This window comes from Amborella trichopoda, chromosome 3 (assembly GCF_054954075.1).
Source record: "Amborella trichopoda isolate Santa Cruz 75 chromosome 3, AtrichopodaSantaCruz75HAP2 v2.0, whole genome shotgun sequence".
Taxonomy (NCBI): domain Eukaryota; kingdom Viridiplantae; phylum Streptophyta; class Magnoliopsida; order Amborellales; family Amborellaceae; genus Amborella; species Amborella trichopoda.
The window spans coordinates 46,001,631-46,018,723 of NC_142338.1; the positions used below are offsets into that span (position 1 = coordinate 46,001,631).

General features: G+C 34.8%; 1 protein-coding gene and 1 pseudogene across 2 annotated transcripts; both read left to right on the top strand.

Annotated features, from left to right (window-relative positions):
* The first annotated feature begins 8,018 nt into the window (after positions 1 to 8,018).
* On the top strand, positions 8,019 to 12,925 carry LOC148782903 (histone acetyltransferase HAC1-like; annotated as a pseudogene). The gene is made up of 7 exons (XR_016051322.1): positions 8,019 to 8,579; positions 9,825 to 10,117; positions 10,204 to 10,479; positions 11,214 to 11,342; positions 11,495 to 11,695; positions 12,383 to 12,524; positions 12,719 to 12,925. The product of XR_016051322.1 is annotated as a histone acetyltransferase HAC1-like (transcript).
* LOC18443911 (histone acetyltransferase HAC12) lies at positions 12,889 to 16,264 on the top strand. The gene is made up of 5 exons (XM_088860919.1): positions 12,889 to 13,022; positions 13,309 to 13,448; positions 13,778 to 13,856; positions 14,259 to 14,489; positions 15,933 to 16,264. Exons 2-5 carry the CDS (start codon positions 13,357 to 13,359, stop codon positions 15,960 to 15,962), a joined length of 432 nt encoding a protein of 143 aa, XP_088717045.1. The 5' UTR covers positions 12,889 to 13,022; positions 13,309 to 13,356; the 3' UTR covers positions 15,963 to 16,264.
* The last annotated feature ends 829 nt before the right edge of the window (positions 16,265 to 17,093 follow it).

Below are 17,093 nucleotides of genomic sequence, written 5' to 3' on the forward strand. Positions count from 1 at the left end.
TCAATTTCACCATCAGGGTACTCAACAATTTGTTCAGGTTCTCTGTTTTCAAGAACTCTTGGCTGATTTTCAAATTGGAGAAACCACCTTTCTGGCAAAGTAATCTGGCTCCAGGATACCGTCTTAAGTATCACAAGATTAGACTTTCAACATTTGTTTGAAAAAATACAACTTGACCCTTAGTGTCCATCTACCTAGCGTTAGGGCATTAGGTATTCAATACCTTGTAATAGATTCTATAAACAAGGCAAGTTTTGAGATCTTGGATCCATATCAAACCCTTGGGTTTTCATATTTAAAGTTCACACCTTTAAAAGGTTTGGGTCGGAAAGAGGTACCGAAAAGTTCGGAAAACAGTTAAAATAAATTGGGTTATTGCATAGACTTGATTCTACAATCCCTAACAGAGAATCAATGAACTACCTATACCTGTTATCTTTAAGGCAATGTAAGACATAGTTATTTAGGCCAGTTTTGGTAAAGGGTTTTATTGCCACTTGGACCAACCCAATATGCAAATAATTGAAATTTTTTCTTTTATGTTCATCTATCATCCTATTTGATAGGAGCTGGAAACTATCTTGGGTTTCCATAACAGAAATTATTTTATCAATTGTTTTAATTGAAAAATCTCTTTTGAAATCAAAAGTTCCTTTCTTGTAAACATCATGAACTGAGATCTTATGGATGTTCCAGTTCTGTATTTGTTTTTCTATGTTATCGGTAATTATTTCTTCTTTATTATTTGCACGTAAAACATTACTACTAAGACTAGAACTGGTAGTAGCCGATCTATTTGATAAGGTTCCGAGGAAATTTAGCATTTGAATTAATATCGCAACTTAGTTATGAGTCAACAAGAAATAGTCCCTACCCCTTATCACGCCTTCCTAGCTTTATAGGGATTATCGGGTCTGTGTGACATTGGAATGTTAATGTAATATTAGTTCTTCAAACAATTTTCGACAGTTAACCATTGTTTATCTCTGGCTCTGATACGACAAGGAAGATAAAACACACACACAAATAAAGTATGGATAGAAGATCAGAGTATACAAACACAAAAAAGATACAAAGAATTTCATGTTCTGCATAATGGCAAGGTTAACATATTCTACCTCATAAATCAGAGTAGAAGATTAGATAATAAACTATGGATAGAAGATCAGAGTATAAAAACAGGCAATTTTATATATATATATATATATATATATGAAAAAAAAATTAGGCCATATCTTGTTTTCTAATTTGTTAGCAACTAGGGCAAAAAAGAAAGATAAATATAATCATGGGAATTTTTGGTTGAGATGTTGCGGGAATGGTGATTGCAGGTGATTATTGAATGCCCCAAGTCACAGGAATAGAGTACTTTAGTTTTTTTTCCATTATAAATTCAAAGTATATTATTAATTTTGAATTTCTCCCCACACAATTATTTTGACCCTTTTATACCGTTCAAACATTGGGTTTCGTGGGTTTTAGTTAGGACTACCCCTTTAAGTGCAATTTCCATTCTAATGTCACCAGGATAAAGCCTAGAACTAGCAATGAGCATTTCCAGTACTTGTTGTCTAAACCAGCAATGATTTTCCTTGAACTTTTCGTGTTGCTAATTATTATCAAACATAGAAGCAGCTACAATATCATTTATTGTCATATATTGAATCAACCATGAGGTCTTATTCTCCATTATAGACAAAAAAATTCATAGGATTTTCATCAATGATAGGACCATCCATGGAATCTAAGATGAGTAATTCAAACTGAAAATATAGAAAAACACCCATAAACAAAGCTTCCTCGTTCTTCCCCTGATTATAAAGCAGATCTTCATCCTTTCTCTATTTATGGAAAGGGTATGTGAAATAGGATTTCTCATTGCTATGAATGCCCGAGAACACAGGGGATTGGGTACACCTTGTGTACCTTTTCCTCTGATCGCTTTTGATCATAATGGGTTTGATGCACCTCTCATGCCAATTCCTTGAATCGGCTCATTGTATCATTGAAATCCTCTCATCTAGATCCGAATCCACCATCATGCCCATCGCCTTCTCGAGCTCCTCCATATCATTGCAAAAATTTGTAGCATACACGACGCTTTGAGAGACCGAGATGCTCTAATACCAGATGATGTAAAATGCAAATCACAAAGAAGAAATAAATGATACTTTAGATTAACTAGAAAATATGGAAGCTTTTACGAGCCAAGCTTCTATAGCTCTTAGTGAAACCATGACACACAAAATAATATCAAAACTTTGTATCTAAATCCCTTTTACTTTTGTTGGTTTGATGACATTGTCATTAGACAGTGTTTCCTTTAACAAGGTTACCCCATGATAAAGCAATTTGGCCAGAGAGGAGCTATGAAATACAAGAAGTTAAGGAGGTTGATTTTTACTTAGGGCAGGATAAGGCACTAGGACCAGATGGGTTTCCAATGGTTTTTTTTTTTCCGTACTTTCTAGGATCTCTTTAAGGATACTTACTAATGATGTTGGGAGAATTCCACTCCAGAGGAAAGTTTAATATGGTAATGAACTCTACCTTTATTGCGTCAATCCCCAAGAAATCAATTATTGAAGAAATAATATATATTAGACCAATTAGCCTTTGGGGAGTTTGTATAAAATGATTGCCAAAGTTTTGTCAAACAGGCTACATCAAGTACGACATTTGATAATAATGGGACCTCAATCAACACTTTTGAAGGATAAGCAGATCATGGACAGTATTTTGGTGGCGCAAGAATGTACTCATAGCATATTAAGGAATCAAGAACAAGGTTTGACGTGCAAAAATCGACTGGTTACTTCAATGCTCCTAGAGGTTTGAGGCAAGGAGTTCTTCTATCCCCATTTTTATAAACTATTGTTGTTTAGAGCTTTAGTGTAATGCTAAAATGAGCAATAAATAGAGGTTTAATATCAGATTTTACTGTTGGTAATGGTGGCTCAGGGTGTCATGTTCGCAGTATGCAGATGATATCTTTATTTTTCGTAACCTAGTAGAGAGAAGTGAAGAATTTATGAATCTTCGTGAAGTGTATAGAATTAATACTGGGCTGAAGATTAATTTGGGGAAAACTAATCTAATTGGGATTGTCTGTCGTGAGGAGAGAATACTTTCTCTAGCTGAGTTGATGGGTTGTGGAGTGGACTACTTGCCATGTAAGTATTCGGGGATCCTATTAGTGGCTAATCATCCTCCTAGATCCAGATGGGATCCGGTTGAGAGATTCAATAAAAAGTATTTCTTGCAGGTATAGGAGAACGTCAAATATATTTATTGCTGAATTTTAAAGACTTATGGAGTTACTCCAAACTTCTTATTATTGCCTTGACAAAGATGATAGCCTAATCTGAGATCTCACTACTTCCTTGGACTTCACAGTCAAGTCGGTGTATAAGCTCCTTAGACTTCACAGTCAAGTCGGTGTATAAGCTCCTTCATGGGGAGTGTGGTAGATCTTCATAATCAAATTTGGCAAAACTATGGAGTTTGCATGTTCCTCTCAAAGCAAGTTTTACTTTGGATAGCTTATAGCCATAGTTGACAATCTACGAAAGGGGTTTTATCTCAATTAATATTCATATGTGCTGTAAAGCAGATAATGAATAGGTGCATCATTTATTCTTCTATCGCCTTTACTATAGGGCTGTAGGATTGGGGATCAGAACATTTGAACCCGCATATTCAGGTACCTTGTACTATGGAGGTGTTTCCCCCACAATGGAGTTCACCAGGGATATCTAAGCTGGCTACCATTTTGTGGAGGTCCTTATGGGTGAGTATCATATGGAATGTGTGGAAAGAAAGGAATAGAAAGATCTTTAGTTGATTAAAACATTTCGTGCTCTTGTCAAAAAAAAAAAATAGAAAATCTTTGAAGGAGCAAGCTTGGAGGTCTCGATACTCAGGTTCATATAATTTAGCTACTGTAAATGAAGCTGAGGCAAGGGCGATGTTACGAGGCTTAAAGTTGATATCTAGATTGGCAAGCCACAAGAGCATTGAGGGTGATTTAAGTAAAGAAAAAGTTTATATAAGGTTGCAACCTTAAAATATAGAAATACGGATGCACCACAAAAATCTATTGGAGAACGTTGTTTTAATGTTGAAAAACCTTCTAGTTGATCATCTCGACATAGAAATGTATGAATATGACAAAAATATATATTTTTTGAGTCCCGAAAATAGTACATCTTATAACACATTATCTAGACCATCCATTTTTAAGATTTTCATATGATTATAGATCTACTTGATTTTAACCATTGGAGCTTAAAATTTTATAATTATATATAAAAATAGATTTTCAGATAATCCTAATAATTTCTTACACCAAAATTTGATGTTATGACAAAATTTGGAGGTGCACCTTAATTGAATTGTTTAACGTTGCATCCTTATAGAAACCACACCCATTAAGTAATATTATAGGATGGAGTAAGGGAGAAGCTAGGCCGTGCCCATTATGGATGAGATCAAAGATATTTTATCTTCTCTTTCGATTGAGCTTTACCATTACTTTAAGGAGGCCAATATGGATGCATATTTTCTTATGAATGGAGGTGTTCATAATCACCAATTTCTCTCAAGTGCCTCCTTTCTTTTTTGTGTGTACATAGTATTTAATTTTAACGACAGCTCATGGTTAACATTAAATTTGATACTTGTTCCAAATTAATCATGTTTAAGCCCCATATGAAAGCCCTAATCAATTTATTGGATGGAAACCTAAAATAAGAGAAATTGATATTCCAGCTTTGTGATTTTTTTTAACCTGAAATAAAAAAAAAAAACGTTTGATCTCTATCATTCTTTCACCAAAATTATTTAAATTTTTCTAAACTGTTCATATTACATTGATCTTAAAAATTCCTAACAAATTTTTTTGGATAAAAAGGGAAAATCTTGAAAATTGATGTTTGGTTAATTTTCAATATTTTTTTCTATCATTTTCTTTCAAAATGCTTTTTTTATTTATATTTTTTTATTTTGATTTGTGCCTCCTATAGTATGCTTTTCAATTAATTATTTTATATATCTTTTTCATACTTTTTGGCTTTTTTTCTCTGTTTTTATTTTTCTTATAATATTGACCAAGTCAACCAATCCAACTTGCGGAGTTAAATGGGCGACTTGGACCCTACATGGACCTGGTTGGGTCCCCAAGCTGGTTTTTAAAACATTGCTTTAGATTATTTTTGGAAGAAAGAATTTGAGTTTTGAGTTTAACCTAAAAAAATGTTCAATTTTCAGACTTTTTTTTTTGGAAAACGTTCATAAATGGTTGCAATCATAAAATGTAGAATTATATATGCATCTCAAAAATCCATAGAAAGAGTTATTTTAATTTTGAAAAACCCTCTAAATGATCACCTCGATATCGAGATGTATGAATACGAAATAAAATATGATTTTGAGTCTCCAAAATAGTGTATCTTGCAACACAATATCTAGACCATCCGTTTTCAAGATTTTCATATGTTATAGATCTACTTGATTTTAACCATTTTTAAAGTTTAAAATTTTATAATTAGAAAAAAAAATAGATTTTAAGATAATCCTAAAGAATCTTTACATCAAAATTATAGAATTTGAAGGTGTGCCCTGATTGGGTTGTTTAAGATTGCATCCTTGTAGAAACCGCATCCCTTTTTTGTTTTTTTAGTGCATAAAGCGTGGAGTTTCGAAATATTTCTTTTAGTTACATTTTCAAAAACTCAGATTCGAAATTTGCCGTTAGGCAATAAATGAAGTGTAATCCCGCAAGAGCATGGGAGTTTAGTTCTTTACTAATGCACCATAAAGGGTAGTTTCGTCTAATTTGTTTAATTTAAACAAATGGAAAAAAAAAAAAAAAAAGCGTAGGTGAGGTTTTGAAAAGTTGAAGTTTTTTTTTAATTATCTCAAAATATAGGTATGTTAGCGATATTTTCCCTTTTTTTTTTTTAAGTGCATGAAGCGCGGAGTTTAGAAATATTTCTTTTAGTTACATTTTCGAAAACTCGGATCCTAAATTTACCGTTAGGAAGCTAATGAAGTGTAATCCCGCACGAGCATGGGAGTTTAGCTCTTTACTAATGCACCGTGTACTCCCGCGGGAACATCCTTACTTAAATTAATTAACTTCCGTGAATTCTATCCCGCCTTTTTAGCGACGAAAAGTATATAAAGCTCAGATGAGAGGGGAGCATGGGATAGAGAGTTTGGAGAGCGAGGTTATGCCATTACAGGGAGAGAATATTTGTGCTGCTTCTTCTTCTGCTGCTGCTCAGAAGAAAGAGAAGGAAATTGAAAAGGAATCTATCCCTTCGTGTAAGCCTCATTCCTTCATTCCTGGTTTGCTTGTTTGTTATTTTTCTCGATTTCTCAAAGAAACCCTAATTCTAGGGCTTCAAAAATATCATTTGGACTCTAGGGTTTTATTTCATTTTCTTGAATTTTTCTCGCTTTCTCAAAGAAACCCTAATTCTAGGGTTTCAGAAATATGATTTGGATTATAGGGTTTATTTCATTTTCTTGAATTTGCTTTTTTTGTCTGATATATTTAGAGAATATCCCATTGCAAAGTTATGCATGTCTCTCTAATGCTTCTTGTATGGTTCCCTAGGTTATTTTGTTATTTCTCGAATTTTCTTTGACTCAAAACTATGATACCCATTTTCTGTTTTTTATGTGTTTAATTTTATGTAATATTCTTAAAGAATCCTCCACTGTAGGGTTACTTAAAGGCATGTACAGAGACGTCATTACATGGTTCCCTTGGTTATTTTGATCTTCATTTAAACATTTGCTTTTACCTGACATCTCTAAAGGGCCAGCCCCCCATTGTACCTTAAAGTATATTTCAAAACATTTATTTGATGGCTTCCTTGGGTCTTTTCATCTTTATTAATTTTTTCTCATCTGAGATTTTTGAGGTAGCCCTTGTTACAGGCTTATTTGATCTACCCTTATGTTATGATCAGTGTTCGACTAATCGGGTTGAGTTCCGAGTACTTGGGCTGGCCAGGGTGGCAAGCCCGACTATCCCTGAGTTGGGTATCCCACTTGGGGATGTTAAGAAAAATTCAAAAAAAAAAAAAAAGTTTAAATTATTTGTGATATATATATATATATATATATATATATATATATATATATATATATATATATATAATTTTATGTTTTCTATCATTTTGGCAAAGATTGGAAAGTGCTTTGGCCATGAATAGTTATTTTTACATTATCCCTTGTTTTTTTAGATTATTTCTAAAGTACCCCTTCACAAATTGATTGTTTCAAATTTCACTACTGTTTTAACTTGATTTAGATGTTCTTTGTTTAATTTTTCTTTAAACATATTTTCCTATTTTTTGGATTTTTTTTTAACACTTTTTAGCTTGGCCGGAACTCGACCTTACTTGGGCCGAGTTATTGGGACTCGGGCCGAGTCCGAGTACTCGGCTTAAGCATTGGCTGGGTAACCAGCCCGAGTCATTGTTTCGGACACTGGTAATGATGGAGAATTGATAGGTTATATGGTACAATGCAGAGTTTTTGGCATACTTCAAAGCTGGTGGCTTCTCCAATTATGGCGAAATCATGTGAATCGTCAATGCTTTCTTGCCGTACCGGGAGGTTGAAATTACGGGATGCAAAAATACATTCGTCACATTCAAGATGTAGACCTGTCTCTAAAGATTGCATTGGCTCAGACCAGTCACGACCTCAAACCCAAGCGATTGAAAATCTTACTAATCAAGATTGGATACATATTGAATGGTCAGTTATTTTGCACCATGGCAGCAAATGTTCAGCTCTGGAAAACCAACGCGCATATTATGACTGTGTAAATGTACGAAGGATTTGGATGCACATTTCTAGTTGTCAAAGTGTTCATTGTCACGTTACCCTTTGCCAGCCGCTGAGGAAATTATGGGGCCACTATTGTCATTGTAGCGAGGATGCTTCATTTGTTTGTTTTGGGACTCACGTGATTACATTTGAACAGAAGCCATCTTTGAACCAGCCATCAAATTCAGGGAAGGCAGATTTGATAAGGAGCAGGGCAGAGGCTATGAGCTCAGAGCTTTTGGGGGATGTGCAACACCCACTGAAAAGAATGAGGGTTGAACAACCTGAAAGTGCAATGCCCACTTTCATCAATGAAGATTGCACCAATGAAGTGCAATACCCAATATCAGAGGTTTGTGTTCTTGGGAAAGCAAAAACAGGTGTTCAAATCAAAGAGCCTGGTTTTGTTGATGTTGGGATGTTCCCTACCTTTTTGTCATGCGAGTCAAGGGAACAAACTGGAAAATGGTATGGAGCACACTTCTCAGGTGAAAGGTGATATTTCTTTCACTTCCTCAGATGGGTTGTCATCCCAAGCCACCAATGAAGATTGCACTGAGATAAACGAATGCCGAATGGAAATAAACCAGGAATCTGTTGTCTTACTAGCCGATTCTGGAGCAGGAACTATGCATGGGACGTAGAAGCTAAGAGGTGCTTCTTTGCTTGAGTATTTCACTCCAGAGCAAATTAGAACTCACATCAACTCTCTAAGGCAGTTTGTGGGTCCGGTTAGTACTCTACTTTCTCGAGGCATACCATTCTAATTTCATGCTTCTTGATGTCTTTGCTATGGGGGGAATGCAGGCATTATGTTTTCTTTGGGATTTACATTCTGAAATATATTAGCCTTGGGGTAACTAAATGCAATCGTCTTAGTTTAGGCTTATTGTTACGATAAGATTAACATGTTTCTCTCTGGGATTGCAAAATTTTAATTTAATAGATATAACTGTCTCGTCCTATGAAATTTACAACCAATGGTCTACTTTCTTTTCTCACTGTGAATGCGGTATTCTGCCTTATTTTTATGGTGCATCTGATTAAATGGATAAGACTGTCGAGGTAATTACATTTTCAAATGGTTATTTGACTTAGTATTCGAAGAGAATTGATTTCCAGTATATTTGCGGTATTGTGCTTTTTTTTTTCTTTTTTTTCTTTTTGGGATTATTCAGTCTCGAACATGATATATAAAATATTGGCTTGATCGTCTTGTTGGCACCAATTTTTCACTGTACGCTGGTCTACCTTTGAGTTCTTTGAACTTTGTGTAGCCTAGTTTTGTTAATGATAATGTTAAAAGAAAATCTTGCACAATCTTCACGAAAATTTCATAATATTACTGTTTAAGTGCATTCTTCTACATGCATGAACTGGGACAGCGCATCTGTGGGCGTCTAGAATAGTTGGACTTTTAATATGCAGTCATCGTTCTTTCTTGTTTTCTTAGTTGGCCTTTTTCGTTTTTGATTGGTAACTTAATTTCATTAACTTTTGGAGAACTTTCATGTACAGAAACATACATGTAAAAGGATATGCATATTTCTTTATATCAAAATTTAATCTGATTAGTGGGGAATGTGTTAGTTGTTCTGTTGGCCTTGAACCCTCCCTTCATAGATTCTGGGTAATAGAGGACCATGTTAGTATATTGAGATGTGAGGAAGGTTTGATTGTATTTATTATGCCAGTCCACAAGGTTGATGGTTCGTTTTGGCAGATAGTGGTGTCTCGGGATTAGTGTACTGATTCTTTGGTGTTTTTCATTATAGTCATTCTAAGATACCATAACATTATAGCCACTCTAAGATGCTTTAGATAGTTTTATCTTGTGACCTCTGCAAGCATAAATGTGTTAATTTCAAAAAAAAAATTGTAATATTAGTTATTTGATCCCAGTTTTCCTTGAATATGGTTAAATGCGAGTAATAATTTTCAGATTCTCTAACTTTTTTTGTTTTCAATGTATCTAGACTAAATCAAAGGCAGAACAATGTCAAGCAATGCAGAATTCTTCGAATCAGAGTCGTTGTCAGTTGTGCTGTATGGAGAACCTTTCTTTGCACTTGCGGTATATTGTAATTTATGTGATCTCCATGTCAAGAGAGATGCTATATATTATACCGCAAGCAATGGGGGCAAACAATCTTATATTTGTCCTAGATGCTTCCGTGGAGCACGCGGTGAGAGCATTGAAGTTGAAGGATTTCAGGTTTTCAAGTCTAATTTTGTTGAGAAAAAGAACATTGATGAACTTAATGAAGAGGTACGTATCCATCTTGTTGAAGCTAGATCTTCCAGTTCTCATCTTTGTCGATATTTCCCCCTTATTTGTGTAATGCTTCTGTACAGTGGGTTCAATGCAGTGGATGTGGATCTTGGAACCATCAGATATGTGCGCTATTTAATAAAAGAAGTTATTCTGGCAAGACTGAATATGTTTGTCCCTATTGTTTTTTAACGGAGGTTGAGGGAGTAAAACGAAACCCTCTACCTCAAAGTGACCTTTGCAGTGCAAAAGATCTGCCAACGACAATCCTTAGTGATCACTTGGAGCAAAGGCTGCTTAGGCGGCTAAATTGGGAGAGAGAAGAAAGGGCAAAAGTATCAGGGAAGAATTTTGATGAGGTAACCTGTCAACTCTATAAATGGTGCATTTTCTGGATCACCTTTAAAGTTTATTGTTTTTTATTTTTATTCTCTCTCTCTCTCTCTCTCTCTCTCTCTCTCTCTCTCTCTCCCACACACACACTCACATGCAATATGAGTCGCGTATGTAAACGTGTAGTGGAAAATTGGAAATAAACCAGGTCTGTTTTACATTTTTTTTGGCATTGAATAGCTTCCTGTTTTTATCTTGTTACTTGATTTTATAATACAGATTTTGGCATGAATATTTTATATCTCAAGGTATTTAAGTTATGCCATTATAGAGTACATAAAGTTCGCTGAATGTGGATTTATTCTCACATGCATGCATTTTGTTTTCATTTTTTATATTATCGCTCATTCACAATGTGAGACAACATCTCTATCATAGTTAGGGAGAAGAAGATTTAAATAACAACGGAGTTCTGTTTTGTTTTCAAGTTGTTGCTTTGATTCAAGTTGATCCTTTTGGTCATTTGGCTGTTGTTATCTAAAGATTTTGTACTGTGGGAGAACAAAGGCTTGTCCTTTTGTTATAATTTGAATTGCATGTTAACATCTTAATATTTTAATTTTAATTTTAATTTCTTTTTTTGATACCATTATAATGATGATGTCTGGACAATTTAGTATTGTGAATCTTGGTTCATCAATGAATGGAGTGTTCAACTTGCAAGTTATATTCATTTTAATGATGACAACATTGGTTCCAGGTGCCGGGGGCCAAAGATCTTGTCATTAGAGTTTTCTTATCTGTTGACAAGAAACTGCAAGTGAACCAACGTTTTCTGGAGATTGTTAACGATGACAGTTACTCTTCAGAGTTTCCATACAAATCAAAGGTTAGTTAACATTTCCAAAAAATTAGTAAGCCAATCATGATACTTGTGTTGTCATTTTTTAGGCCGTTGATGTTGAAAGGAGTCTTGAATTTGATGGTTTTTGCTAGCTCTACTGTGTTTTTTACTTGGATTTATTTGATGATTTTTTGCAGGCCATATTGCTGTTTCAAAAAATTGAAGGCATACACGTTTGTCTTTTTTGCATGTACGTCCAAGAATATGGTTCGGAATGTCCATATCCAAACAATCGTCGTGTCTGTCTTTCATATGTTGATTCTGTCAAGTACTTCCAGCCTGCAATTAAGTCTATTACTGGGGAGGCTCTCCGTAGTTTTGTATATCGTGAAATTTTGGTGAGAATCTCATAATTCTTCATGCTTTTCCTTTTTATCCATTCTCTTTTGTTCATTTGTCTCACTCTTAATCTGACAGCATAAGATTAAGGTTAGATATTAATATGATATTTTCCAATCCAGAATTATGGATTGCATGCATGGTTCAAAAATTGTATGGCTGATTTAAAAATATAGAATCTGATGTTTCGGTTCATTGCCTGTTACGATATGGGATAGTTATGATGTCTAGGTTAAGACTGGCAAAAATGATCGTACATTGCTGGTTTTTTCAATTTATTAGGTAATTTATATAAGTGGGTTTCTACCATTTTAGAAAACTTGCAATCTGTCTGGTATAAATTCTGCTACTTCCTGTACTTTTTGGGATATCACTCAAATATCTTCTATTTATCTGATGATATTTTTTGAAATTACATTGAATATTTAGTAATGAGAATAACATAACTTTTGTTCTACTTCCTTCTTGATATCTGATATAATGGCTGTTAGTAGTGTATATCGGTGTCAGCCCCTACCCAATATGGTTGTTTATCCCATTGTATTGAACTCTGATCGCACACCATGCCTTTATAAAACCTAAGTGAATGATGCAGTCTTGTTAAAATATTTTAGTTGTGGCACTTATTTTTCTGTGATGAACAATTATGTGAGTGATCTGTGGAATGATTGATTTTCTTTTTTCAGGTTGGATATCTTGAGTATTGCAAAAGAAGAGGGTTTATGAGCTGTCATATATGGGTCTGTCCTCCTACGAAAGGAGATGATTATATTTTGTATTGCCACCCAGAGATACAAAAGACCCAAAGTTGGATAGACTACGTCAGTGGTGAGCTCTCTCTTTCTTGCAGTGTGTGCATATGTGCGTGTGTGAGCCCATGTATTCTTATTTTCATCTACATCCAGTCATTACTATATATGCCAATTTGCTAACAAGAAATGCCAATTTTTGAGGTTTAAAGTACTCTGTCTTAGAGGGGAATTTATAATGAGCTGGAGTAGAACTAGTTGTTTGTTTCTTAGGTATCTTGATACGATACAAAAGGCTACAGATGAAGATATTGTAGTGGAGCATACTAATATGTATGAACAATTCTTTGTCTGTACTGGTGAAAAGAAGGCAAAGGTGACCTTGACTTCTGTGCCATATTTTGATGGGGATTACTTTTCTAGAAGGGCATAGTATATTATTGCTAATATTGATAAAGAAGACGGTGAAAAATGACAAAAGAGTAGAAAAAGACCAGCTTCAAAAGTGGCTCCGGAATATTCAACCCAAGCTATTGTTGCAAATGATACTGCAAAGGAAGCACTCTTGACACAGAAAGTACGAACCAATTTTCTTTTAGCTATATCTTTCAAAATCATTGTCTTTTTTTTTTTGCTACTTGAACTGTTATATATTAAACATTCTTGACCACTTATCAAAAAACCACATTTGTCCTCAGATGCCACTCTTTTACAAAGATAACATCATTAATTAGTGAACTTGCCATTTTCTTGGGATCTTTAACATTCTTTCTATCCTTTTAAGGGTTTATGTGGTTCTTTCTTTGTTAGTTTGTTCATCTTAATGAATGTAATGCTAATTTACACTGTATTTCCTTTGCCAGCTTGGAGATTGCATTCGTAACAAGAGGGAGGATTTTATTGTGGTTCACATGCAGCATGCATGCAAGTACTGTGGTGAATTTGAATTATCTGGGAAGCTTCGGGTTTGCATGTTGTGTGAAAAATTTTATCTTTGTGAGAAGTAAGTGCTTATTTTTAAGTGGATGAATTTTTACAATTTACCCTTCTAAGTGACTGTTGTCTTTCAAATGTTGGTCTTAAGATAAACTCGCATGATTCTTGAAAATCATATCATCTTTGTTTTATTAAGAACATAAAAGAAAAGCTTTCGTAAACTGAATGAATGCCATAGAATTTAATTGCAAAAACGCACTAAAGTGGATATTTTAAAGAACTTATAATTTCACCTTTTAATTCGGTCAGTATGCGATGCAATATCTATTTGCATCAAAAGTAGTTTTTAACTTTTAAATGATGAAAATGTTAACTAATTTTTTGTTTATCTTGAAGTTGTTATGAGGCCGAACAAAATGCTGATTGCAAGAATCGAATTCCCTGTAACAGAAGGGGAAAGCATTCCTTTTCTCCTGTAAGTAGAGCAATTAGACATGAAGTCTCTCATCTAAATTTCAGCATACATGGATTATCTTCTGTGCATTTCAACTGTTAATATTTATAGCTTTCTTAAATATGACTGTATAGTATGGTGGACTATATAAAAATCATGGTCCATTGGGTCATTGCAAACCATTTTGAAAGATGGGCCGTGATGGAGTGTGTGTTGGGTTCACTTGAATTGACATGGAAACCTTACTCCTCTCCATCACTCTCCATCCCAGCATTGGAGGTTGATGAACCAATGGACATTGCTTTACCCATTTCCATTTTATTAGGTTATATTTACCCTTACTAAATTCTATTTACAGCTTCATTTAGCTTTTTGATCGCTGTGCTTTTGGCTATATTAACACCACATATTAACTCCTTGCAGGTTGAGATGAATGATCCTCCTTCAAGCACCCAGGACAAGGATGGTATTTTGCAAAGTGCAATGTTTTATACACCACAAGCCTTCTTAGGCTTCTGTATAGATAATCATTTACAGTTTGATACCTTACGTTGTGCAAAGCATTCCTCTTTTGTGATCATTGATACTCTTCATGACAATTTCCGCAAGAGCTTACATTGTCAACCACTGAAGGGTCAAGCGGAAAATAACGAGGTGAGCAGAAAAGGGGTTTGTTGAACATTCCTGTTAAAATATGTTGCTAAGTTGAATCACTAAGAAGTTGTGAAAGAACACATTATGGGGTTTCTATGGATTGATAAATATGTAGTTAGCTACATTTGTTTTAGCATGGACAAAGTATATTCTAATCCACTGCACTATGGTAAAACCCCGGTCATGTTGGATCTTCCTTATACATTGAAGTGATGGACAGTGATAGAGATTGACATGGAGCCACTCACCCGAGGGTTGTTGCCACTGTTCCTCCATCACTATCCATGGCTTTAGTAGAGGGTGAATGGGGATTTCTACAATGTATTGGGTTACGTCATAATTTCTCTTGAGCATGTATATATCATTGTTTTCCCATGATGAATATTCCTTCGAAGATTGTATGATTTTTGTGTAACATGAATCATGAGAGTGCATTGCATGTTACATCATGAAGTAGGAAAATGACAGAAGGAAATAAAACATAAAAAAATCTTTTATGGGACCCAAAATTCAGTATTTCTATTTCTATTTTCCTTCTCACATATTTATAAAAGTAACCTTAAGTCACTTTCCCCATAAGAAACCCTAGTCACTATTAAATCTTAGCCCTTCATCTTCTCAAATTAAATTCCAACTCTATCCCTCAATTCTCTATAACAAAAAAAGACTTAATTACCGAAGATAACTAAAAAAATTTAATGATCAAATGAACCCAATCTCTTCTCTGAAGAAAAAAGCAAAATAAACTAATCTACCTGTTACCTTTCATGCACACACATGGGAAGGGGGTTCTAATAGTTATTTTACAGCCTTGGATTGCATGATCTCTTTACTCACCTTCAAATAGAGTAGGATCTTGTTCTTTGACTTGGGTGAGCAATGCCAATATCCCAATTGTTTTGAACTTGAAGAACTTTTCAATGGTTGTGCTAACTCTAGTGGTGCAATGTCTGACCAATGGAGAAATGGCATTTGAATGATGTGATCCAGACATGATAGGGAGCTATCCTTACTAGATCACTTTCAAATGCTAATCCAGTTGAGAGCACTGAAGAACAAGGGATGGTCGCTTTCCCCCACTCTCTCGCACCCCACCGTATTAATCTGAAGTTTTATATCTCTCCCCACCCCCCACCCCCCACCCCCCCACCCCAGTATTAATCTAACGTTTTAAATATCTCTCCCCACCCCCCCACCCCAATATTAATCTAAAGTTTTAAATATCTCTCCCCACCCCCCACCCCTCACCTCATCGGTGTCCAATATCATATGCATCATCAAACTTAATGCTCTCTTGTGGTTTAATCTGAGTCCTAAACATCTCTCTCTCTCTCTCTCTCTCTCTCAAATCCATCTCAACAATGTCATTTTTCCTTTGTTTACTTGATTAAAAGGTTTTCATTTGTACTAATTAACACTGTAAATTTGCCTATGTATTGTCAGCTTGAAGGATCAAAAGTCAAATTCCAATAAGAGATTGGTGTAAAAGAAGAAGAACCGGCCTTTCAGTGCCTTAGGAGTTGCAGAGGCAGGAGGAAAGAAACAGAACTAAAAGAGGTTGCTGATTCATTCAATATTTGCTCTGATCTTCCTTTGAGGATGCTGTGTATAACAATTAATTTGCAATACTCTCTTTTTCTCCCTCTATCTATCTATCTATTTATCTGTCTATCAATCCATCCATCTATCCATTTCCTTCTATTTATTTGTCTCTTCATGTATTAGCCATGACATTGTATATTATAATTTAATCTGATAATTATTTTTTGAATTCATTTTTTGATCTTACCTTAAAGATGGAGCAATTGTACAATACTCAAAAGGAAAATATCCACACCCATTGCATGATACTTGAAAGAAGGTATTCCATACTGAAACTTGTCTCAGGACAAGGGTTTTTTGAGCTTTTCAACAGGTTCTTGGAATGTGATGGGCATCGGGGATTGAATTTTAGTAATTGTATGCATGTGAAACCATAAATGACGGTCCCCCGACTCATCTATTTATATAAGTCCTCCTTCCAAAATCCATCTCGAAGTCCTCCCTCCAAAATCCATCTCTTCTTTGAGATGGATTCTAGATCCAAAAGTTTAGGGGTTGAGAATCTCCATCACGGTGAATATGAATCTAAAAAAAGAATAACTTTTTAAAACAAAATATGATATTTTTGAGATGGATGTTTGATGCATCATGGGGACGCATATGGCATGCGTCCCTTGATGCACGAAACACTTTTCCTACCGTAAATCCACCGTTTTTGGTAACTAAAAGCTTCTTAATGAATGTTATATTTTTAACAGGTGGTTTTTTGTGAACTCAAGAGTTTGAACATGTACTTGCAAAACTACTATATTTTCAAGGGAAAGTATACAATGAGACTATTTACTTTTGGTACATGGTGGTCACAAATAATCTTGACCATTAGATGTAAAATTCGGTGGTATATTTATTTCATTGATCAAGCTCAAGATTCATAAATTTTTTTGAACTTTGTGCTATCAGATTTTACATCGGATGGTTATAAGTAATTGTGACCTCAGTATACTAAAGTTTAATGGTTTCATTGTATAGAATCCCTATTTTTAAAGGTCCTTTGTGGCGAGC

Bases quoted from the DNA above. Each gene is read 5' to 3' on its own strand.
- LOC18443911 (XM_088860919.1), top strand. From the start codon at position 13,357: ATGCAGCATGCATGCAAGTACTGTGGTGAATTTGAATTATCTGGGAAG. The intron at 13,449-13,777 runs GTAAGTGCTTAT...TTTATCTTGAAG, and splicing joins AAATTTTATCTTTGTGAGAA to TTGTTATGAGGCCGAACAAA. The intron at 14,490-15,932 runs GTGAGCAGAAAA...ATGTATTGTCAG, and splicing joins GTCAAGCGGAAAATAACGAG to CTTGAAGGATCAAAAGTCAA.